Source organism: Poecilia reticulata, chromosome 13 (assembly GCF_904066995.2).
Source record: "Poecilia reticulata chromosome 13, P_reticulata-male-v2, whole genome shotgun sequence".
Classification (NCBI taxonomy): domain Eukaryota; kingdom Metazoa; phylum Chordata; class Actinopteri; order Cyprinodontiformes; family Poeciliidae; genus Poecilia; species Poecilia reticulata.
The window spans coordinates 13,743,293-13,768,479 of record NC_088842.1 but is presented as its reverse complement, the minus strand read 5'-3'; the positions used below and the strand labels follow the sequence as shown (position 1 = coordinate 13,768,479).

Here is a 25,187-nt window from a genome sequence, read left to right as displayed (position 1 = left end):
TGCTGCTGTAATTGCATCTAAAGGTGATTTGAATAAAAAAAAAAGAAGTCATGAATGAAGCTTGTGGTTGTTCTGTGATGAAACACAAAAAGATTCAAAGAGATTTTATTACTTTCTCAAGGATTAAAAAAAAAAGTCAGAAACCGAATAGTGAAGTCTTAAAATATTTGTTTTCAGCTTCTTAATTAAATTCCCTGTGCCCTCATTTTTTGTCTCTGCCTCCCTCTAAACTTTTGCTCTCCCTCCAGTTTGTGTTCTGCCAGGTGTGCTGCGAACCATTCCACCTCTTCTGCTTGGGGGAGTCAGAGCGCCCCCTCCAGGAGCAGTTTGAGAACTGGTGCTGTCGACGCTGCCGGTTCTGCCAGGCCTGTGGGCGCCAGCACCAGAAAGCCAAAGTAAGCCTTTTAGTACAGTCTACAGCTGGAGACAAAAGCAGCTCAGTTGAGACTGACAGGGAGGAGAATCTCCTGAAAGGAAAGATGCTCGCTAGTCCTGCCAGCACGCATCATTTAATCAGCTTCCTGGCTTCCTGCCATGCTTTTATTATTGAACTCACACCCTGTGCAAAATCTGCACAGCGTGAGCCTTGTATGGCTGCCATTTAAGAATTATGTGTGAACATATTTAATCTAAGCAACCCATTGAAGCCTCTGTGTGCATTAATTTCGATCAATGGCTCGGATTGTTGTTTGTAAATCTTTATAAAAGATGAAGGATGTGTGCTGGATGACTCAGTTTGGCCGTTTGTTTCAGAAGATATCGGCTTGTAAAGCAGAGCGTCGCTCGCAGAAGTCTGCACTCCCAGCTGCAGCTGAGACCAGATATTTACATACCCTGTGTAAAAAGGCAAAGAAAAAAACCCCTGCTCTGTCAGACTAAGCTTTTCATGTTTCATTTGTTTGCAGAATGCCAGAAAACTGAGAACATTCAAATAAAAATGTATGAATACTTTTCTATAAATACAGAATTTTTCATAAGCTAATTGGGGAAACCGAGATGATGACGGTGGGGCAACGTCTCTCGACGTTTAACTGAAATGGAGACATAGTCATGGATGTCTTTTTGTCGCAACTCTGCAAAGACTCTACTTCAGCAAAATTATTTTGGACGTCCATCGTACTCCTCAGCAAGGAGTTACTTCTCCCATGTTCTGATCTGAGAGAGTCATGATCCACGGTGAAACGTTTAAACCTCTCACCGGTTCCACCGGTTCTGTCTGGAGCCAAGAGCCAACCTTCCAGCAAACTATCATGAGAAGCTTGTGGAAAGAAATCCAGATGTTTCTGAAGGCAATTTTATCAAATACTAAGAAAATCCATGTAAACATTTGAACATGAGGCTAGTAAAAAAATAAAAATAAAAAAAAATCTGTAAAAAATGATCTCTTCTTATTCTGATATTTAACGTGCAGATAATTTTGATAATTGTATCTCTCCTGAAACGGGAAACGACGAGGGGGAAAACAATGTAAAAATCTGGTTTCAGCTGCACACGTCGGCCTAAACTCCTCAGATTGTTTTGCGAAGTAGTCAACATTTTAACGTCAAGTACTGATCTAAAAAGCAGTGATTGTTGTCGTTCGTTCATTTATAAATGCCGCTGACACACTTGCACCGGTTTTAAAAATGTGAGTGTAGAACTTTAAAAAGAGTTATCAGTGCCTCATTTGTTATTTAAATTTTTTTTCCTCATCTTCCTTTTGGCCTTTTGCAACGCAGCAGCAGCTGCTAGAGTGCGATAAGTGCCGTAACAGCTATCACCCGGAGTGCCTGGGTCCCAACTACCCCAGCAGACCTACCAAGAAGAAGAGAGTCTGGGTACGGATCAGCATCTCTGTACTCCCACCCACTTCTAAGCAAATTTCACACTCTCTTTCCTCCTCTCCTTCCTCTTGTGGGTTCACTGCTTATCTTCTCAATTCACTTGAACTACATAGCTTGTGTCTATCAAAATATTTCCCCCTCATCGTGGCTCCACTTTCACAATTGTTACACATTTTACTGAAGCGCTTTGGTCTTTACGGTCATGTGTTTTGTCCCCCCTCCCCCCTCAGATTTGTACCAAGTGTGTGCGCTGTAAGAATTGTGGAGCCACCAAACCTGGGAAGTCCTGGGACGCCCAGTGGTCACATGATTTCTCCATGTGTCACGACTGTGCCAAACTGTTTTCTAAAGGTGAGGGAGGTCAACGTGCCGGTCACTAGTTCAGCACTTCTGCTTTTTCTTTCTTAGACTTGAAAGAAATGATTAACTTCAGTCAATGTTACAACACCTTCTGGTAAAGACGGGCAAAAATCCTTGAAATAATTTTCCCTTTTACTCACCATTAAAGTGAGAAAAATCTGTAGTTAGTTTGAAATATAAACCACATCAAGGAGAAAAAAAATACTTGTGAAATCTCAAACCCATTCTTAAAGGCATCCCTGAAAATAGTTTTAAAATAAATTAAGCTCCAGTTTATGTTCATTTCTGCTCAGAGAAACTTTTAATTAGTTATTGGTGCTGATTCTGGTGCTGGGATGAAAATATGGCTGGTTTTTCTTTGCTACTCTTCAAAATGAGAGGCATGAAAGATTTGCTAGTTTTTTCTGAGAGTAATAATTAAAAAGTAAACAACAAAACACAATAGAACTGAAGCAAAGCTAGATGAGAAAGGAAAGCAGGTTATCTCTCCAAATTTCACTATTGGAGAAGTAGACAATCAACTTATTTAGTCAACAAGTCTCCATAACAACCATTAGATGACATACCATCCCAAATGTAAATATGTGGAGTTTGCTTGACTCTACTAGGTCTTTAAATGGAACCATGTGTTCAAAGGACACAAACTGAAGACAATCTAGAGATTGAGCAGAGAGAAAATGGTCTAAGGTTTGTTTGTCTCTATGCTGCAACCTTGTGGAAAGTTGCAAGAAATTGCCAAAATGACCAACAAAATCAGGTTGTGCAAAAATACTAGCAGCTTAAGTGCTAATACTTGTGGCACACATAATTTACGTTTCCTAAAAACATTTTTTTTTCTTGTCTCTGAAATGTTCTCAAATTTAAGGAATGTTTATTGTACTGCAGTTTAAAAACAAATATGTTTTGAAGGCTTTACCACTTCTAGTTGGTGTAGGAAATGCTGCAGATGGCATCAAAAATGTTGTCAAAGCACATTTCATCTGATTCTAATCTTTTCCTGTAGGGAATCTCTGCCCACTGTGTGATAAGTGCTTTGAAGATGACGACTGTGACGGCAAGAACATGGAGTGCAGTCGCTGCAAGAAATGGGTTCATGGCAAGTGTGAGAACCTTACAGGTAACCGCGACGCCACGCAGACGCCGTAATACCAATAAAGCACGCTCAGTGTCTGAGGCCTGACAGGCAGTCCTGATCGGATGCCGACAGGCAGTAAACCGAGTGGCAGGGGCCTTAATGGCCGGTCGTATCTCTGTCCGTCAGACGAAACGTTCGAGCTGCTGTCAAAGCTGCCACAGAGCGCGGCCTACACGTGCACCAAATGCACGGAGCGCCGCCCGGCCGAGTGGAGGACGGCGCTGGAGAGGGAGCTTCAGGGCTGCATCCGCAACGTTCTCAACGCTCTGCTCAACTCGCGCACATCCACGCACCTGCTGCGCTACAAACAAGTGAGAAACGCAAATCGGCGTCTTAGACGGCGCTGCCACAATACAGTTGATGTAGTTGAATTTACAGCAAAATGAAGCCTCAGCTGTACGGACGTGTTGCGTTTATCATGCGACAGGCGGTGAAGCCTCCAGAGCTGAATCCAGAAACAGAGGAGAGTCTTCCATCCCGACGATCCCCGGAGGGCCCGGATCCCCCGGTCCTGACGGAGGTCCCCCCGACCCCTCCCAGCGACTCCCCTCCGGATCTCGAGTCTGTTGAGAAAAAGATGGATCAGGGCCGTTACAATTCATTGGTGAGTAACTGACCTCGGTCTTTATAGCAAAGCTACAACAGACAAAATTTCAAATTTGGAGTCTGCTGCTCTTTAATGAGAGATACTTGATGCACATTCATATTTAATGAAGGCAGGCAAAGTGGAATCACATCTACTGTAAACACGGTTTTGAACAGCTGCTGCATTTTTAATGCCGAGATGACATGGATGATTTGAAATGTTCAGGAATAAGGAGCTTCCTGGTTGGTTGACTTTTCCGTTGGGTTTGATTTTCTCTGTGTTGACGGCTGCTGTGTAATAAAAGGTTACAATAAACAGAATGCATACCAAGAAACAATCACCAAATCAATACTACAACTTGCTCACTCCACCACAGTTGGATTATAATCTGACAGAGTGACAAATAAAAAAAAAGTGTATTTTGTTACGTTTTTATTCACCCAAACTGAATTTGGCTGCAACTTTTAATGATTAATCTTTTAATTAGTTGATCGTTTGGCTGAAAAACCAAAACCATTGATTTGCTCGGAAAGATTTTGCACTAAATTGACACATTAACAAAAACATATAACAACATAAATGCGTGACATGCATAACTTAAAGGAAAAGCCTTTTTACTTATGTACTTAAACATAAAATGCCTGGATATTCAGCATGTTGTGAATGTTAAATCTCCCTCATCAAATCTGCCACAGAAATAAGACCTACGATTATTTAAACAATAATGAACATAAATTGAAACATTTAATTGAAAGGAAAATTCCTAAGTTGCACCTATACAGTATATTTGTTTAAAGAAAAGATGGACAAGACATATAAAATACTTTCTGGAAGATTTCAAGCAATGTTACTTTAGCCATCTCTGGCCAAACCTGGGATGCAGATTGAAAGATGATCACCTGGATCTGGGTGGGGTTTTTTTTTTTTCTGTATTGGTCATGCTGTGCTTGTGTTTTCATGCTTCGCCTCCCAGGTGGAGTTCAGCGACGACGTCGTGCGAATCATTCAGACGGCCTTCAGCAGCGACGGAGGCCAGCCTGAGAGCAGGAAAGCAAACAGCATGGTGAAGTCTTTCTTCATTCGGGTAAGATTCCTAAACTAACTTTGGTTTGGCGTCATCGCTGCAAAATTACAGCTGAAACAAAGAAAAATGGTTCACACATACTAAGACAGTTTGAATAGTAGTTTTCTCATGTTTGGCCAAAACTCATCCTTACGATGTCAAGTGTCAGCGTTGTGATCTATGAAGACCGGTGTCGTACAGTGCCGCTTCGCCCTCGATGACGGGTCCGCGCTGACTTGCGAACTCCACTGAATTTTTTTTTTTTTTCTGTTTCAGCAAATGGACCGAATCTTCCCGTGGTTCAAAGTGAAGGAATCCAGGTTCTGGGAAAGGCAAAAAGTCAATGCCAAGTGAGTTTCTATCCCGTTGTAGCAAACGCAATCGTAATTAAATAATGTTTGGTATTTTCCCTGTCCCTTAGCTTTTGAGGTTATTTGATATCGGAACATCTCGTGCTAAGCTGAAACTGAAAGCATGGAGATCAAATTGGGGAAAGCATTCTTTTATAACGAGCGAAATAAAAGCTCACCCTAATACGAATAAAGTCTGGGAGTCTGTATTTTAAGCGAAAGTCCCTGGCAGTTGGTGGTATTGACAAATGTGTGATTTGCTATCATTTCTCAAACGCTGTTCTAAGCTACGTTTGTAATTACAGAGAAGCTTTGACCCGTAATACTGCTGTAATCTGAGATTTTCCAAAAATCTTTGTGATGTTTGCAAGAAGCACGGCTCTGTAATTATTGATAGAAGGAATAAAATGTGGGGTATATATATGTATCTTTAAATATATGAGCCGAATCATCCTCTTGATATTGGAGGGATGTTTTTCTGCATGCTGAGATTTTTCCTGAAAACTTCATTCACCCTGTCTCTGTTTCACTCGTTCTCTTACCCAGCCAGTCACTCGGATTTAGTTGTCAGCTTCCTCACGCCGTTTATTCCGCCTGCCTCCCGGCTTTGAGGGAGGCAAACCGCAACCGTGTCGGTTTTCTCTCAAAGGGCCTTCGATACGTGTTTGTGGTTTACTTGTTAGCTTGGACTGCTGCGTTCTGGATCGCTTCAGCCGTCGCATTAAACCCAGCGATGCAGCGCGTGGTTCATGAGGCTGTCGCTGGGAGGATTTGTTTCTGGATGCCTCCTCTGCTGATGATCTGAGGCTCGAAGCTTCAGATCATCAGCATCGCTCAACTTGACAAAAACTCTTTGGATGAGCTTCAATGCTTCAGTGTTTTCCCTCCAGATCTGTGTTTTATTTTAATGCTAGATTTTTGTTTACACACTTGTCACAGCTTCGTCATCACCGACTGTAAAATTTGTTTTCATTGCGTTTATTTAAACGTGCCAATTCAGAAGAAATACCTTGGGTACTTTACAAAACATACAGATCCACTTCATACCCAGTTATATACAGACTGATTAAATAAGTAGCTCAGTAATATTTTAGTATGGATGGATATTTGAAAGCCTTTATTTCTTAGTATTCCACTTTTCGCTACTCTTGCATCAACATCCTGGTCTCACCAGTCTACCCGAGTGAAAACCCAATAAGGGGCATTTTTACTACAACACAATCATAAATAACACAATAAGTGATATTTGTCCCACTAAGTATTGGTACTGTTCACCAGCAGTGGGCTTCTCCCCAACGCCGTCCTTCCTCCATCCCTGGACCACAACTACGCCCAGTGGCAGGAGAGGCAGGAGCTTTGCCGGGCCGTTCACCCCCACTTCATGAAAAAGATCATCCCAGCTCCGCAGCCCAAGAACCCTGCCAAGCTAGATTCACCAGCTTCACCACCTCCGCTACCTCCTTCACTGCCACCGCCACCTGACCTCCTGGCAGGTAAGCCAATGAAAATAAATAAAGGACTCCAAATGCATGGAAACTCTCGTTTTTTTAAAACGTGTTTTATTTTCCCTTCAGATCACGAGGACAGTCGTGAACCCTTTCTCCCTCCTCCAGGCATCACCGATACCAGGCAGTGTGTGCTGTGCTTCCAGTATGGAGACGAGTACACCAATGTAAGTCCCCAACAATCCCAACTCACTTCACGGCGTCAAAAGAATCAGGTCTTTATCACCTGGAAATATCTCTTTTGCGTTTTTTAGGACTGCGGCAGGCTGCTATACATCGGTCAGAACGAGTGGGCTCACGTGAACTGCGCTCTCTGGTCTGCGGAGGTGTTTGAAGATGACGACGGAGCTTTGAAAAACGTTCACGCCGCTGTTCTCAGAGGAAGGCAAACGGTGAGACCCTCGGTCCACGTAACCTCTCTTTCCTCATGCATCTAATCTGCAGATGTTCTCAACCTGCCTTTTTTTCTGTGCAGAACTGTGAAAGGTGCGAGAAGATGGGGGCCACTGTGGGCTGCTGCCTCACCTCCTGCACCAGCAGCTACCACTTCATGTGTGCCCGCAACTGCCACTGTGTTTTCCTGGAAGACAGGAAAGTCTACTGTCCAAAGCACAGGGACCTCATCAAGGGGGAGGTAAGTAAGGACAGCGTAATTATTGATATTCTTGGAGCTTCTGCACATTTCTTCCCATAAAACAATGTATTTTATTGTAGTTTTATGTGGTAGTGTGACACAAAAAATGTCATAAGGTTTATTTGTTTATTTATTTTACTAATAAAAGTCTGAAAAGGTTTGGATGCATTCGGTCCACTTTAAAACCTAAAAACCCAGGTCTCGGTTTGAGTAAATGGAACTTCAAAAGCAGGAAGCGGACCACAGAGCAGGGCATTCTGGGTAAATACGACCCAAAACAAATCCGCTAGTCTATCGCCAGCCGGAGAAAGGATGTGTGGTCCTTTACCAAAGACAACAAAATCTCATGCCGCTTTATTTTCGTTTCTGTTTTGTGAAGAAAGAAGTTGTGAAGTTGTGCTAATTTCTTCTTCTTAAGTTTTCATTTCGTTTTCTTCTGTGGTTCTTGGCGCAGTGTTTTTTTTTTTTGTTTTTTTTTTTTAAAGAGTTTGGTTTGTTTATAAATGCATTATAACATTTTCAGTTTACACCATCTATCATTTTCCAACATTTTTGCAGTTATAAACTATGCTATGCTAACCTGAAGTTTTTAATTATGTGGCAAAATGGTAAAACGTCATAATGGGATATAAATTCTTATGTCTTATTACACTGTAGAGAGCAGAAGCAGTTCATGTGCGTTCATGCTGTGAGAAGGTTTTCCCCTCATCTCTTCTGTTTGCGTATTTTCCTACCAGGTGGTGACGGGGTTTGAGGTAACCCGCAGAATCCTGGTGGACCTGGAAGGGATCAGTCTCAGGAGGAAGTGGCTGGCAGGGCTGGAGTCTGAAAATGTCCACATGATAATAGGTGATATGCTGTTGCTAAACATTGATTTTAAAGCCTGTCATTTCTTTTTCTTAACTTTATTTCCTCTGTGTGCTGAACACTGACTCTCACACTGTCACTGCAGGCTCCATGACAATTGATTGTTTGGGAATACTGACTGAGCTCTCAGACTGCAAACGGAAGCTCTTCCCAGTTGGATACCAGTAAGTGGAGTTTTTAATCTAGACGTTGTCATTATTATCAGTGATTGACAGAAATGAACTGGATTAACCTCAGAGGAAATTGACATTGCTCATCAAACCGAAAACATTTTATTTTCCTCAGATGTTCGAGGGTATACTGGAGCACTTTAGACGCCCGAAAGCGTTGTGTGTACACCTGCAGGATATTAGTTTGTCACCCTCCAGTGGCAGAGTCTGACATGAAGAGTGTGATGGGTCCTGAGGAGAATCGCACAATTGCACACAGCCCACCTCCTGTTACAGGTACTAACTTACTGACTTTTCTGTTTCCGATTCCTGTTTGTAAGCTGCGTTAAAGCACAAAAAGTATATATACTGCGATAGACACGTTATCGGTATCAATAGATGATACGTCCAATGGGTTTTCACTGAACTCCAGTCCAGAACCGCACAGCATTCTGGGGCATGTAGGCAGAGAAAAGGTTTTAGCCTCTCAACGTCTCATGGTCAGCTAAGCAAAGTTGATGGCATCAGTTAATCAAAACTAATCAATAGTTGTCAGTATCAACTCATATATATCAGCCATATTGGGTTCCGGGTTGTAATTTTGAACATCTTGTGTTTTCAAAAATATAAGAAGACTCACACAGTGTGTGTGTAATCAAGACCATTACTGAGTTTTTTTCTTTACCATAGAATTTCTCTGTGGTTCTGTATTAATAACAGTATTTGTAGTATTAAATGTTTTTGTGTGTTTTTTTTTTTTTTTTTTTACAGACTTTCCTGATCCATTTGAGTCACCAAGACGCTCTGAAAACCTCTCTCCTGCAAATACCCCGAAGCTCAGGGTCTACACCAGAAACAGACATCCCAGCTACCCCCCCTGCCAGCGCGCTGTAGATTCCAAACAAATGTCTTCTCCAGGTACCAACATGCACCTCCTGTTGTGTTTAGAACATAATTATAAATGATTTCACAAGTTTTGTACATTTAAACCAGTTTTTGTTTCTTTCATCGTAGAGGGAATCCCGCTGCACCAAAGCCAAGCTGTGGCAGATTCACCGGGGAATCCGAGCATTCGCAACATTGACTCCAGACGGCACAGCTCCCCTTCCCTCTCCTCTCCTCCCCACCAGCTGAACAGGCACAGAGGCTTGACCTCTGCACCTCAGAGCTTGTCACGACCCCTCACCTCGCCCCCTCCTCTAATTCCCTCCCCGGCCAGAGACCCTGAAAAATCCAAACACCTCATCAAAGACTCAAAAAAGAATCCAGTCCAAAGAGATGGGGACAGGGGCAGATCCTTTTCCACAGATGGAAACAGGCTGCAACCAGCAAGGGAACAAGGCCTGAGAGATTTGGACAAGGGAAGGACGTCAAGTCGAAACCAAGCATCCAAGGAGTCAGAAAAAAGTAAATCACTCAGAGAGCATGTGCAAAAAGTCTTTGACAAGGGTGACATATCAGCCAAAGAGCCAGAAAAGAGAAGAGTTATAGGTACAGACTCCTGTCTGAAAGAATCTGAAAGTGGAAAACCGCTGAGTAGAGACTCCTCGAGAGATTCTGAGAAGGGGAGGTTTGCAAATAGAGACTCGAGTAATAGAGAAACGGATAAGAGTAAGACATCTTTCAAAAATCCTAGCTACAAGGGTATAGACAAATCTAGGTCTCTCGGCAGAGATGTGGGACAAAGGGACTCCGAGAAACACAGACAGTACAGCAGGGAAGGAGGAAAAGACTTGGGCCAAGGTAAAGATAGACCATCAAGCAGGGATTCTGACAGGGGTAGACCTCCCTCTAGAGACTCCAGCTATAGAAGCGCAGAGCGAAACAGAGACTCTGGCTCAGCTAAAGATGGCAATACCGGCAGTCAATCGAGGCGGACTGGAAGTGAGACCAAGAGTCCAAGATTGGCACCGGGGGGCTCGGGACAGTCTTCTCCCCCAGTGGGCACTGCTGCTCTCTCATGTCAGCAGAGGAGTGGCAGCACCAAACAGGTCGACAAGCAGGGAAAACATGGAAACAAAGACCACGATGGTCTAAGCTTGTTGCCTCGTCACCGATCCAATCCACCCTCCAACATCCCCCCATTCAAGGACAAGCCCAGCTCAGGGAAGGAGAGTAGCAGCGCCACTGGGAATGCCACACCGTCTCCACTCCATAAGGAATCCGTCGTTGGAAAATCTGGCTCCCCGCAGAAGTCCAGTACACTGAAATCTAATGATTACTCTTCAGGTCCAGCTGGGAAGTCCCTCTTTTCATCACGGACATCAGTGGAGGACGATGTCGGCAAACGGAGCTCCCTGCACCTGACCTCCCCGGTTGCAGGCTCAGCTGCCAAAGACAAACACCCCAAAGTCAGATCAGCCGGCAGCAGAGATGTGTCCAAAGACCGAGACAGAGAGAAGACCCACCAGAACAGCAGCAGCATCAAAGCTCCTCTTCTCAACAACAATGCAAAAACCACAGGCAGCTCCAGCACACATTCTCCAAACTCCAGCTCCTACAACAGCAAAGCTCCAGTGCTCGGAAACAGCACCAAATCCCAAGGAAAGCCTCAGGGGGAGAAGCAGCAGAACCAGGGAGAGGACAGGTTCTCCACAAAGAGCAGAGAGAATTTCCCCTGTCCAGAGAGGAAGTACAGCAGCAGCAATCCAGAAAGCTTCCAGCAGATGCAGACCAGTTTGGCTGCAGAGAAAGGCGTAGTGAGCGCGACTCAGTCTCACACCAAACAGATAACCAACCAGTTGTCGATTTCCTCCAGAGAGAAGAAGCGGCCAGTCAAACTCTCTTCTCACACTCCGCTCAAGACCAATATGAAGTCTGACCCCAATGGGACGCAATCTTCCTGTCCCACAAGCACTTCTTCCACCGTCTCCCCTGCTGGACAGGGGACCCACCGCTCCGCCCCGTCCCCTCTGTTCTCCTCGCCCTCTGTCAGCAGCAGCGACAGCTCCGAGTCCGACACCCAGGCTCAGATGGAGGAAGACGAACTCCGCAAAAACCGTCCACGCCACAGGCTCAGAGACCACCACAGCCTCCTTTCTCAGTGTGCAGAGGAGGACGACGGCGAAGGCCCGGAGGACGACCATGACAGAGGCATGGAGGATAAGCATCATGAAGACGACAGCGACGGCTCGGGCTCAGCCAAGAGGCGTTACCCGCGGCGCAGCGCCCGCGCACGTTCCAACATGTTCTTTGGACTCACTCCGTTTTATGGCGTCCGCTCGTACGGCGAGGAGGACATTGCCTTTTACGGCAGCGGTGACGGAGCGGGGGCCGTGGTTAAGAGGAGGACCGGCGGACGGAAGAAGTCGGCTGAGGGGCAGGTGGACGGAGCGGATGATATGAGCACCTCGTCTTCATCTGCTGACAGTGGCGAGGACGAAGATGGAGGAATAAATAACAGGGGTAAAGACTCCTACTACTACAACTTCACTCGGACAATAATCAACCCTGGCGAAGGCCTGCCGTCAATAGAGGGGCTGGATGATTGTTTAGGAAGGGGATCCCAGCTTCAGCGCTTTCTGAAAGACGAGGAACAGCAGCAGCAAAGGGCTCAAGGAAAAACTGAAGAGGACATGCTGAGTACTTTGTTAGTACACAATTATTTTTGACACATTTATTTACTGAAATGTTGGTAGCACTTTATTTGAAGGGGGGTGGATAAGACTGTCATGACACTGTCATAAACATGACATAACACCTGTCATGAACATGAATAAGCCTTCATAAATATTTGACTCTTGTCATAAAACATCATTTGGTAAATTATGACACTTTTAATACAAAGTTGACATTATTTAAAATGTCTTTGTTATGACAACTTGACATTAACCAAGAAATTATTACTGATATAAATTTGTTATAAAATTATTACTGATTGCACTTTAAAAATTAGGTAACTTTATGTTATTAAAGGTAAAGTTTAAACGGAAGCTGTAGGATTTGCTTGTCAAACAAGATGATGGGCTTTGAGTGAGTTGACATCACTCAACTATAGAAACAAGAGGAGTTCATTGATTAAAAAAGAATCAAGATTTTCCAAAAATTAAATCTGAAGAAATTTAAATAAATGTATCGCCCAATTCTACTCACTACCAACTTTCACACTGAGGAATGTTTTTGTCAGTGATGTCTGTCACTGCTGAAGCTTAGAATCGTCTGATTTCTTGTTCTTTCTTTACTTCCTGTCATTACCTTACATATTATATGTGTTGTGTTTAACAGATCCTTGGGCAAACAGCAAATCGGCCAAGTTGACGGCGTTGACGACGGCTCTGAGAGCGACACCAGCGTCTGCACCACCAGCACCACGACCACCACGGCCACCTCCTCCTCTGCCCCGCAGAAGAGCGCGCCCAAGAGGAGGGGCAGAGAAAGGCACGCGGACAAAGGCGACTCCCACGATTCGAGCAAGGAGGCAAACAACGGCGGCGGTGGAACCGGCGGCAACACACGAGAAAGTAGAAAGAACCAGAAGGAAAACTGTCTTCCTCTCGGCGGAGGCGTCAAATCCCAGCCGCAGAGCCAGGGTCAGGATCCTCTGGAAGCCCAGCTCTCCCTCAGCACAGACCTGCTAAAGTCAGACTCCGACAACAACAACAGCGACGAATGCGGGAATATTTTGCCGTCGGACATCATGGAGTTTGTGCTGAACACGCCGTCCATGTCGCTGCCGACTCTGGGTCAGCAGTCCGAGCCATCGTCCTCTGAGCTGCTGCTGGACGAGACCTATGACCTGAACAGGCGCAAAGACATTCTGTTTGATGACTTCTCGCAGCCGCTGCCCAGCGCTGAGAGCGGAGGGGTGGTGGAGGCCAGCGTCAACAGCTCCATATCGGTTGAAGAACCATATCTTCCACTTGAGCTGCCGTCGGACCTCTCGGTTCTGACGACACGCAGCCCGGCCGTCAGCACGAGCCAGAACCACTCGGCCGGCGGCCTCATCTCAAATACCTCAGACGGCACTATCCTGGGTTTGAACTCCGACCCGGACAACATCAGCGGGGAAAAGAGCAGCGATAAGAAACCAGCGGGTCCTGGCGTCTCGCCGTCCGAGAATCAGCACGACGGTGCTGCTTTGGGAAGCAGGGACGTTCAGACTGCAGAGGGTCACATGACTCCAGAACAGTTCATTTCCAGCCCCGCTATTGGTCAGGGGGTGGAAACTCCAGGAAACCATGAAGTAAACAGGAGTTCTGGCTCATCTGTTTTGCCAAATTCTCCTTCCATGCCTCTTCCGAGTCAGAAATACCTCCCAGCTGCAGCAGCCGCTGCTGCAGGCAGTCCCTGTCCAGTTCCTGGTCCAGGTCCTTCCCAGGCTCAGGTCTCGAGCCCAGCAGTCATCAAACCGGGTCCTGATAAACTCATTGTGGTCAACCAGCAGTTCCAGCCCCTCTATGTGCTTCAGACGGTGCCAAACGGCGTTACCCAGAAGATCAGCGCAACAGGAGTGATGGAAGCCACAACTTCCGCCGTGCTGAGCCCCATGACCATCACCAGAGGCTTGAACACTGGTCTGTCTCCAGGCCAGCCCATTTTCCCCGCTGGTGGCAAAGTCCTCGGCACCATACCTCACCCCTCTCAGCTTCACACGTTTACCGGAACCACCCAGGCGGGCTTCCAAACGGGAATACCCAGCACCACCTCGGGCCTGCTCATCGGTCTGCCCTCTCAGCCTTCCGACCAGAACCAGATTCTAGTCTCTGAGGCGGGTCGACCTCACGAGCTCGGCCTCACGAGCAACGTCACCATAGTCTCCAGTCCTTCCTCCCTGACCTCTTCCCCGGCTGTGATCGCCTCCTCTCATGGCAAGAAGAGGCCCATCTCTCGTCTGCCGAGGAAAAACAAGAAACCAGCTCGCACCCGCGGCCAGCCCGCCCTGGCGCCGTCTGAAGTGGGCCCTCCCAACATGACTCTGATCAACCTGTCTTCCCAGCAGATCACAGCGAGCATCCCGGGACAACCCGGCAGCCTGGTCGAGCTGAGCGCAATCTCCGCCCCCCAGCGCAAAGTCCCAAATATCATCAAGAGGCCCAAGTCAGGCGGGGTCATGTACTTGGATCCCACCACTCTCATACAGCAGAGAATTCCAAATCCTCAGACTGGCATCCTGAGTCACGATTCCTCAACGCACATCTTGCCTTGCTCCGTCTCCGGCCTCAGCAGCAGCCAGTCGGTGTTGAATGTGGTCTCTGTCCCGCCCAGTGGTTCCGCCGGGCTTCTGGCGCCGGGATCAGTGTCTCTCTCCACCCCGGTGCTGAGTTCTGCAGAAATCGCCGGGCCGATCAGTAACCTCCTCTTCAAAGCAAGTCCACATGGTCTGGGACTGTCAGATCAGTCTGTGGTCCTCCAGCCAGCAGGGGGAGCTCCCCTCATGTCGCAGCTCACCTCATCCGTTCAAACATCCATCGCCAGCAGCATCTGCGTCTTGCCGACCCATCAGACCATCAGCATGGCCGTCAACCAGCACGGCGAGGCAGAAAGTGGGAACGTTCACCTGCAGCATCAGCCACAGCCCATCAGCAGAGTGCAGACCATTGAGTCCAAACCGAACCGTAACGCAGCTTTATCTCCCTGCCCTTCTGCCCATCTGGGCCCCGCCAAGGGACGTGTTGTTGGAGTTTTCACCCAAAAACCGGCCGCTTTGCTTTCCCAGAGCAACAGAACAAACCCTGTCCTCAAATCGTCAGATCAGAAACCGACTAACTCAGCGACAGCAGCGTCGGCCGCAGTTTTAGCTACTGACAAAAACAAGAAGAAAGTAAAGAGGGGCAGACAGAGTGTAGAGATCACCGGCGGGAAGAAGCTCAAGGCCTCCCAGGCAAATGAATATCACAGCAACCCTGGAAAACTGCTGCCATCTTCAAACCCAAGGTGAGAAATTCCTGTTTTTTGCTTCTGGTTTTGACATGTGAGGTGAAAGAAAAATGCTGTGCAATATATTCAACATTTTGTGCAAATATTTTTCGGACTATAAGCCGCTACTTTTTCCCACGTTTTGAACCTTGCGGCTTACTGCCCGGTGCGGCTTTTCTCTGGACCACCAGGGGGCTCTGTAGTAGGAAGTGAATCATTGGAAGTCAAAATTAGAAATCAAAGAAGAAAGCACTAATTTTCATTTAGAACAAGCACATGCTAGCAGTAGGCACGACGGAGAAGTGATTTCAAACTCGTATGATGGAGCTTTTAAGTTGAAGGCTATCGATCTGGCAAAACAGGAGGGAAATAGAGCCGCTGCACATAAGATCTGCGTGAACGAAACCATGGTTCTGCTTTTTAGACGGAGGGCTGCGTCCTAATAAATCCAGCAGGTTGATTAGGTCTCTGCCCTCTGCCGTGTCCTTATGGAAAACCGAGAGCGGCTTATAGTTCAGTGCGGCTTATATATGTGCGTTTCCAGTTTGTTTTGTTTTTTTTATTGTAGCTGTGGCTTATAGTATGGTGCGCTCTATAATCCGGAAAATACGGTACCCCCAATGATAAAGTCACTTAAGCAATAAATGGTGTCCTTTTTGTGAATAATTTAATCTCAGTATAAATATAGCTGTTCTGCAAAGACTTGAATATATCAGAGAAATAACCAAAGAGGCTCATAGTAGCTCTGGAGGAGCCACAGGTCAGGCAGGAGAATCTGTTGACAACTATTAGTTACACAAATCCACAAATCTGCCCTTTATGGAAGTTTTTAAGTAAGAAGCCTTTTGTTGGAAGGAAGAAAGAAGCTCAAATACTTTTCTATTCTGATAACTACTTTCTTGCAAAACCTTGACAAATAATAACAATTAAAAAAATTATCATTTGTCCATGCAGCTCCAGAAAACTGAACTCTCCAGAACCTATGGACACCGGCAAGCCCCCAGACAAGACAACCAACAAGAAGTAAGGAGACCCTCTAATCGTATTAGTAAAGCTAATTCTAAAATATTGATCTGGTGCTTGATATTTCTATCTCCAGTTTGTTTGGTAAAAAGAAGACGTCTGAAGGTCATGCCATACCGGGAAAAATGGTGGAAAAAGACAAACCCCCTGCAGCTGGGGAAGCTGGGTCTTTTCCGGCATCTTCACCGCCCAATGAGGATGGCAGCAGCGCAGATTCTGGCTTGGACGGCAAACCCAAAAAGGGCATCATCTTTGAAATCTACAGCGAAGACGGCTTCCACATTCGCTGTGAGAGCATCGAAGGTCAGCCAACAGAACATGCTGCGCATGTAAATTAGCTTTGATTGACTTGATAGTTAAGAGCAGACACAAACACCATGAGTGATAATTACAAACAAACAGTTTTTTATATATTTGTGGGTATTGATATCTATAAAACGGCTACAACTGTAATACAATTTCCTTTAAAAATGATGCCGGAAATGTTGCTTTTCCAGTTGTGATGTGTTAATACTTCGTCCTACAGAGGCCTGGAAGTCCCTGACTGATAAGGTGAAGGAAGCTCGCTCCAATGCACAACTCGGAGAGCTTTCCTTCGAAGGTAACAAACGTTCCTGACAACTCAGAAATAACCAGAAACTTCCAGACAGAAATTCGCTGCATGTCAAGAGTGAAAGGCTGCCGTCTCACTCGGAGCTTCTTCCCGCCGTCTCCCCCCGCAGGTGTGAACGGACTCAGGATGCTGGGCGTCGTACACGAAGCGGTGGTCTTCTTGCTGGAGCAGCTGTACGGATCCAGGCACTGTCGGAGCTACCGGTTCCGCTTCCACAAGCCGGAGGACACGGACGAGCCCCCGCTGAACCCCCACGGTTCAGCGCGCGCAGAAATCCATCACAGGTCAGAGTGAGGACTTTTGAACCGTTTGGGTATGAATCAGGGTTAAAACGACTCATGGTAATGAATCGATTATGATGATGATTATCGTCAACTGATTTACTTCTGGATTAATTAACAGGAGTGTGCAGACTCTATGAAAAGCAATTTGCTTGAAAAAACAACGTTATTCAGAGCAGTGATTAAACTGAAACTGTTAAAAAAATGTCTAAATGTTCATTTAAGATGTACACCTTTTGTCTGTATATCTGTTCTATCAGGACTCTTAGATTCAACTGGTTCAACTTTTGTGATCAAGAGATTTTTTTTTTAATTAAATTTTTTTTATTTAATTAATAAAAATAAATAAATCATCATCAGCTCAGCCGTACACTGTTTTGATGTTATATCAGCCAGAAAGTTGTTGATGACAGAAGTATTTTTTTAAGCTGCAGATGCATCCTTTGCTAAAAGATCAAACATATGCAAAAAAAATGTTGCTGATTTTTAGGCAATAAAATTAATTTTATTTAAAAAAAGAAATTTATTTGTCTGTTAGCATTTTTATTGGTTTTTAATATAGTATAAAATAAGATGAAATCTGTAGACTGTCTTTTTTTTTTTTTTTTAATCCGAACAATTGAATATTAAGCTAATTCTTAGCTGCAGCGTTGGTATGAAATGTATTGGGTGTTCAGAAACCCCCTCTCTGCAGAGATTCTAGCTATTTAAAGTGGATATTTTAATCCTGTAGTTTGGAGGCATCGTGAACTCTTGCTCAGGTGTGTAAATATCAAAAGGAGCCTAAAGTAAATCAGAAACTGTCCCACTCCAGCCTTTGCTTCAACACTTTTCCCACAGTTGACTCAACAGACTCTTTATACTCTGCATCCCGTCTGTCTCACTAATGCTTCGATCCTGCGCTGCTCTTTTCTCACCAGGAGGTCCATATTTGACATGTTTAATTTCTTGGCTTCAAAACACCGACAGCCCCCCGAGTACCGGCCGCAGGAGGAAGATGAAGAGGAAGGGCAGCTCAGGACTGCAAGGTAAGTCACAGAAGTTATTTGGGTCTCGGTTTCACGGGTGTGGAATTGGTAATAAAGCTGCTTTTTACTTTGTCCTCATGCTGCCACTTCAGACGGGCCTCCATGGAGCTGCCGCTTGCTGCGAGGTTCAAACAGCTCAAAGCCACCTCTAAGGAAACGGTCGGCGTCTACAGGTTAGATAAATGCCATTAGCTGTTCGTGTTTAAACAAGAGAAGTCTGCAGGAGAGTTGAATAGTGGCACCTACATTGTTAGCAGCTTATGTACAAATCATTGCTTTAGAGTCACAGTTCACATTTTTATAAGTCTTAATATTAAAGGTTAAAAAAAAAAAACAATTTTCGAAAAGATGATTCACAGAACATGAATTTTATCTCTTGATAGCTTTCAGAAACTTTATGTGAAAAAAAATGGGACTTTAGGTGGAAGTTCAACACCAAGTAGATCTTAGTTGTAAAACCAGGAATCTCTGCTGCTCCTCCAGTGTTGTGTTGGTTCACACCAACATGCCGAGTAACATTAATTCAGTCCACTAGCATGTTAGCATCTTGGCTGCTTCTCCTCGCCTGGCCTTTCTGTTCAGGCTGATTGGGCTTGCAGTTGTTCTGTACTTTTGCCGTTTTTAGATGATGAAATGAGTGCTAATCCAGATGTCCAATAACTTGAACAAAAACCCAGTAAAATGCATTCAAGTGTGTTTGCAACATGACATAATGCGAAAAGGCCCAAAAGGTAAAGAAAAAAAGGATTTTAAGTCTCTGCTGCAGAACTTGAGTCTTCTTGTTTCCCACTGCAGGTCACCTATTCACGGCCGCGGTCTGTTCTGCAAGAAAACCATCGAGGCCGGGGAAATGGTGATCGAATACTCTGGAAACGTCATCCGGTCCGTGCTCACTGACAAGCGGGAGAAATACTACGACGGGAAGGTGAGGCCTCTGACAGTTTTCCATTATTTTTCTGGGCGAACCGAGAGCGTGCTAAACCCCCCGTCTCCTCTGCCCCCCCGAAGGGAATCGGCTGCTACATGTTCCGCATTGACGAGTATGAGGTGGTGGACGCCACAGTGCACGGCAACGCCGCCCGCTTCATCAACCACTCCTGCGAGCCCAACTGCTACTCCCGGGTCATCGCCGTGGACGGCCAGAAGCACATCGTCATCTTCGCCTCACGTCGCATCTGCTGCGGCGAGGAGCTCACCTACGACTACAAGTTCCCCATCGAGGACGCCAGCAGCAAGCTGCCCTGCAACTGCGGCACCAAGAGGTGCCGCAAGTTCCTCAACTGACGGCTCCCACCTGAACGACTCGGAGGAGGACTCCGCTTCCTGCCGGTTTACAGTTTTAAGCTACAAAAATGACACCAGCTGCTGCCGAATCATCAGCAGCAGCTGCTGCTGCAGGCCGCGGTGCGTCTGCAGAAAGGGCCATATGTAGAAACCCAAACATATTGTGCCTCCTTTTGTCTAATTTATATTCGGCATTGAAAGTTTCACCTGGAAAGGTGAGTAACGAGACGTGACATTGCAATATATTACCTTTTTATTTATATTTGGAGGATAGTTATCCCTTCATATTTTTTTATTTTCTACATCGGCCAACTCCTTTTTTAGAAACATATTATGATCTACTAATGTGAACTTTAAAGGAAAGGATACATTGGAAAAAAACAAAGAACTTGGATCCGTTTTACACCAAAGTGCAATTTGTTGAAGGGACTTGAAACAGTGGTATTTTATTTTATTGGAGGTTAAATTAGGACTCTGTTTTGTTTTTTTTTGTGTTGTTGATGCATATCTCCTTGTCTCAGTGTGCCCTGATGCCTTCAGAGCTGAAACCTTCCCCTATAGAGCGTTTATTTGACCCTGTAAATAGGCGCAGCCTGGTGGGAGCTGTGCAGCTGGAAACACTAGTAGGAGCAGGACGAGGAAAAGTAGCAGGAACAGGAAAAACAAAGACATCAGGGAGGGGAGAACAGTTGAGTTAGTAAGAGAACCGTTTACTTTTTTACCGTTGCTGTAAAAGGGTTGTCGTCAGATTCAGCCTCAGCTGATTGGTTAAAAGTGAATCTGAGATGATTGGATCAAGCCTCTGGCCCGAGGGAGCGAGGCAGCTAGAGATTCTGGTGGACTGACGGCCGAGGGGACCAGGGAAACCTACTGATGTGCTTGAATAGACGTGCGTAAAATGATTTTCTTTGTTACTTTTGGAGCTTCATCCGAATGACGCATCCGCAGCGTTTCAGGTCTGCGAACGCTGCTGCTGTTGTTGTTGTTATTATCAGACTTGTCTTTGGTAATTGTGTAAGCTGGGACGTCCCAAAACCACAGCAGCAAGAGAACCAAACGCCATCCTGTTAAATTGAATTTTCATGCAGCTCTCCCCCCCCTTTCTTCTCGGGCCTGTTGTGATAACCATTATTAAGGGGAAAGAAAAATGTTTTTTGTTTTTTATTTTTATTTGTTGTTTGTTATCTGTCTTTTTTCTACAGACAGGGAAATACCATGCTTGCTTTTGAAAAGAAAACAAAACTATGTAAATAATGTATATTTTTTTACAAAAAACAGGAAAAAAAGATTAAAAGCACTCACTAGTGAATAGCACTTAATGATGGTATTTATATTTTTAAAAATTCATATTTATTTTATTGCCATTTTTGTAGGAAATAGAGGTTTACAAACACTAATGCTTGGTCGATATGTTTTGTATTCCACTGCTTTTTCAAAGTTTATGTTTTTTTTTGTTGTTTTATTCTAAATTTGGAGCCTGAATGTTTTTCTTTGATTCCAAAGACTGACACTGGTCTGTGGCTTGGTTCCTGTTTAGTTCAGTCCACCAGTAGCTCTTTATCTACGCCAGGCCGTTTGGCCACAGCTGATGTTTATTTCATTTTTATTGTTTTTATAGATTTTTTTCTTTCTTTCTTTCTTTCTTAAATGTCCCAGTTGTAGCTACTGGTCTGGCCGTCATTCGAACTATAATTATGCACTTGAGAGAGTTTAGATTGTGGATCTACAGCAGATATCTCCTCTCTCTCTCCAGCCTTATCGTCTCCACACCGCGTCGATCCGAGAGTCGAGTCCGCTCACAGGCTGCTGCTGCTATCGAATCCGTTCTGCGATCAACCAGGACGTCGACTGGCTCACTGCTAATTGGAAACATTCAAATAAGCTACTCGCGTTTGTAAAAAAAAAAAAAAAAAAAAGACAAATTAAAAATAGTGCTTTGCAAAAGTTTTCATGCATCTTTTCACATTTTATCAACCACAAAGTTTGCATTTTGGGGGGGATTTTATGTGATTGACCAGCAGAGAGTAGTAGATAAAAAGTGAACAGTTTGCCAAATTGCTTTCAGCTCTCAGTCTGTCGTTTGGTGTCTGTCTCTACCAGCTTTGCACAAGAGACGGACATTTTCACCCATTCTTCCCAGCAGAATAACTCAAGCTCAGTCAGACTGGATTGCCCTTTAACTCCCATCCACCGCAGCATGATACAGCCACCGCCGTGTCTCATGGTGGAGATGGTGTGTTTAAGGTTTTTCTGACGTTTTGTGTCAGTTTTATTGCATGATTTTTGATTAATTTGCAAGCAGGACTTGTTCAAGCTTTCTTTCAACATGGATCTCTTCTTGCCCACTCTATTAAAAACTAATTGGTGAAGTTCAGGACTTCCAGTTGTCCTGTTGATGAATTCTTTCCTCTAGAGTCACTTTGAGTGTCTTTGGCTGCTTCTCCCATTCAGGCTCTCTATGCAAGGTGTTGGTAGGTTTGTAGTTGTGTCCCATTTACTGACCCGGTTACGTCTGGAGGCATTTGGTTGCTCTAGATTTGTAAAAGGTTTCTTTCCACTTCAGTTATGAATTACTTTTTGTTGGCCTGTTGCATGAAATCCCAATGAAATACGATGAAGTTTGTGGTTGTCGTTGTTTGATGAAATATGAAAAAGTGAACACTTTAGCAAGACACTGTAAGTCCCTCTACAGACTTGGTCTATGATGAAGAGGTGCCTTTATTTTAATTCTTATCAGCAGCATTCGTCATATCTCCATTGAGTCAATAAAAGAAAAACAAAGAAGCATTCATAGCTCACCAGCATTCAGGAAACATATTTTTCTTTTGGTTTCCTCCTCCGTTTCTCTTTTTTTTTTTTTTTCCACAAACCTTCATGTCCCAGAGCAAATATTTAAAAGGCCGGATCAACTGAAACCAGAGTCCATGTTTTGTATCCCTTCGTGTCATCCTTACGCTGTTCGCGCCGACTTTGTTGCGACCTGTTGCAGCTACTGCCCCCGTTATTCTGGTGAACTGAAATTAAAATACGAACCACGGACGGTTTGCACTTGAGCTGTGAAACAGGCACTGAATACTCATAGGAAGAAGAAGGAAGGATAATAAAACAAAACTCAGCTCTTTCTCCAGACAGAATGCAACTCAAAAGTGCTGAAACCACAAGCACAGAACATGAAGCCAGAGTTTGCGTGAAACCAGGCTCTGGTCGGGCGTTTCTTGTTTTGAAGCTCCAGCGAAGTGCACTTGATTCTTTCTGCTCAACGGAAAAAAAAAAAAAAGTGAAGTTCAGGGAACGCACCGGCGGCCCTCTCCTTCCCGATAAGTCTCCCGTGGCGCCACCGCTGGGCTCGCTGGGTTCTGCTGCTAAGGTCAACAATGAATGTATGTTCTTCCTCCACATCACCAGACCCATGATGGTGTTGATACTTGGTCAGCTGCGTTTTTGTTTTGTTTTGTTTTTTTTGTTTCCTTCTTCCTTGTTTTTGTTTAGTTTTCTCTCTTGTAGAGATGGAAGACCTTAAATGGCATCAGCGGTTTTGGTTCTTGCTGGTTTAGCTCAAACCGTTTTTCCGCCGGTACCGGCGATGAAGACGAAACATGGTTACTGATGCTAAGGGCTTTCTCTTCAAACAAGCTCCGTCTTCAGGGTCAGAGTGTGAAACAGTGAGTCGAGGTTCTTTTGACGTTATCAGCAGCATATAAGGAAACATCTTCTGTCGTCTCCTTGGACATTTTACCACGCCACACCAGTGGCCCTTCTCCGTCATTATCTGTAATTATAGTATAAATACTCAACAGTATATGGAAACATGCATAGTACTTTCTTGTTCTTGTATCTATACAAATATATGGAATGGACAGACAAACTTAGTTACAGTAGCAAAACAGCGGATTTATAACGGTTAATAGCAACGTTTCCGTGTACTCTATAATGGTTTTGTGTTACAGTACTATCAGATAAAACTAACGTGCATCATTCTTTTCTGTATATTGATATCCAGTACCAGTTTTGCTGTGCCTGTGAGCGAATCCTTCGCCAGCAAGGAGCGCTGCAGTTTTTTTTGTCGTCTTTGTTTCATTTTTTTGTTTTGTTTTCTGGAACGAAATGGTTTTCATGTGATGAGAAATGTAACCGTGTTAACGTGGTTGTGAACTTCTTGAGGTCAGATGTTTGGGTTTATTTTTCTGGTTGTTGTAGCGAATGGGTTTTTTTTTTTTTATTATTTTCTTTTTTTCTCAGATTTCGTTTAACAGGGACGTTTCAGACGATTTACTTGATGTGGTAAAATTCAAAGTTTGGTTTGTGGAAACCAGAGGTTTAAAGAAACCATAATGGCTTCTTTTTTCTTTTTTTTTTCACTTTGGACTGCTTTCATGTCTCCCTCTCTTATCTCTTTCTTTCCTCTGAAGCTTTTTTTGGTTGTTCTTATGATGTACTGTTTTATAGAAAGTGAAAATGCTGACATTGAGAACCTTTAATTTATTTATTTACCACAGCAACCATGTGGAGCCGCTCTTTTACAATTCAAACTTCTGGAGAGGTCGTAGGAGTACTTAACCTGTATGTGTAATTTTGTTGTGTATAGACAGCCTAAGATGGGATGTAGTGTCAAAAAAAAAAAAGAAAAAAAAAAAAAGGCGGGGTGGGGTCACAGTGGGATGTGGACAAAGAGGGATCATGAATGGGCCAGTTTTCTTTTGCCTTGAATATACCTTTGTCTTATACCAACATCCTCCTGCTTTCTGTAAAAAACAAAACAAAAAGAAAAGAAAAAAAACTTCTTATGGCATTCATTTGTTCTCCCATTCAACAGTGTTCGACACATCAGTGAAATGAAGGAAAACCACCACCGTGAAAAATAAACCACAAACTACTTGGTTGAATGTATAATTAGGTAACAAAGTTGTACATAATGTAAAAAAAAAAGTTTCTAATCATGTTTATTTTCTATGCACTTTTTTTATTTAAGTGATAGTTTAAATAATAAACATGTCGCCTTTACTCTTCTCTGTCTCTTGTTTTTCCTTGAAGTTTGTATTTATCTCTGGGTTTCTGCCTGGACTTTAGGCTTTAGGTGAAACTTCAGAATCTAGAAAACAGGATTTTTACACAGTCATGAAAAGTAAGCAGCAGTCTCGAAAAACGTAGAAATATACGCAACTTACTATGGTGTGGAAATCTTGAGGATTTTACAGTCTTTGAAAGTTCCTATGTAGTTTCTGATGATTTTTGATCCTGAACGGTTTTGAAAAGTGTCTGCTGTCGTCAAGCGTACCTCGCTTCCAGAACCACCTCTCCATTCGAAGGGTCTGGACCTCCTGAACCTGTTCCAGGAAGGTCAACAAGGGGTCACACCCTCAGCCACACCGAGAAGGACCTCGCTGCAGCAAACAGAAAGGGGCGGGGACGGACCACTGTCAACCTCTGACCTTATTTGGAAATGGGATCATTGCACTGCCACTAGAGGCAGTAGCAGGCCCGAAAAGATGCGACTAAGAAGCAGATTTAGAAGTACACAGAAAGCTACGGAATTTGTTAAAAGCTGTGAGCTGCGCTGAAGTAAATAAAAAAGAGAAGTTGAAATACATGCTGAGAGTGAAACTCCTTCCTACAGATGAAGCTATATCACAG

The 25,187-nt window shown here is 44.3% G+C and overlaps 1 protein-coding gene across 3 annotated transcripts in view; it reads left to right on the top strand.

Moving 5' to 3' along the window:
* kmt2a (lysine (K)-specific methyltransferase 2A) overlaps positions 1 to 24,557 on the top strand; it is a 41,096-nt gene extending 16,539 nt beyond the window's left edge. Inside the window, exons 9-34 of one of the 3 annotated variants that reach the window (XM_017308217.2) lie at positions 249 to 395; positions 1,722 to 1,817; positions 2,054 to 2,174; positions 3,187 to 3,300; positions 3,445 to 3,629; positions 3,746 to 3,922; positions 4,878 to 4,988; positions 5,244 to 5,317; positions 6,596 to 6,810; positions 6,892 to 6,989; positions 7,077 to 7,214; positions 7,298 to 7,456; positions 8,194 to 8,305; positions 8,409 to 8,487; positions 8,609 to 8,769; positions 9,244 to 9,390; positions 9,487 to 12,061; positions 12,697 to 15,345; positions 16,282 to 16,350; positions 16,427 to 16,653; positions 16,877 to 16,951; positions 17,073 to 17,247; positions 18,165 to 18,272; positions 18,365 to 18,445; positions 19,068 to 19,197; positions 19,281 to 24,557. In XM_017308217.2, the coding sequence (XP_017163706.2) occupies positions 249 to 395; positions 1,722 to 1,817; positions 2,054 to 2,174; positions 3,187 to 3,300; positions 3,445 to 3,629; positions 3,746 to 3,922; positions 4,878 to 4,988; positions 5,244 to 5,317; positions 6,596 to 6,810; positions 6,892 to 6,989; positions 7,077 to 7,214; positions 7,298 to 7,456; positions 8,194 to 8,305; positions 8,409 to 8,487; positions 8,609 to 8,769; positions 9,244 to 9,390; positions 9,487 to 12,061; positions 12,697 to 15,345; positions 16,282 to 16,350; positions 16,427 to 16,653; positions 16,877 to 16,951; positions 17,073 to 17,247; positions 18,165 to 18,272; positions 18,365 to 18,445; positions 19,068 to 19,197; positions 19,281 to 19,556 (8,499 nt within the window). In that variant the 3' untranslated portion in view covers positions 19,557 to 24,557. Of the gene's footprint in view, positions 1 to 248; positions 396 to 1,718; positions 1,818 to 2,053; positions 2,175 to 3,186; positions 3,301 to 3,444; positions 3,630 to 3,745; positions 3,923 to 4,877; positions 4,989 to 5,243; positions 5,318 to 6,595; positions 6,811 to 6,891; positions 6,990 to 7,076; positions 7,215 to 7,297; positions 7,457 to 8,193; positions 8,306 to 8,408; positions 8,488 to 8,608; positions 8,770 to 9,243; positions 9,391 to 9,486; positions 12,062 to 12,696; positions 15,346 to 16,281; positions 16,351 to 16,426; positions 16,654 to 16,876; positions 16,952 to 17,072; positions 17,248 to 18,164; positions 18,273 to 18,364; positions 18,446 to 19,067; positions 19,198 to 19,280 lie in introns of all 3 variants that reach the window. The other 2 variants (XM_017308218.2, XM_008425637.3) reach the window with 2 other exon arrangements.
* The last annotated feature ends 630 nt before the right edge of the window (positions 24,558 to 25,187 follow it).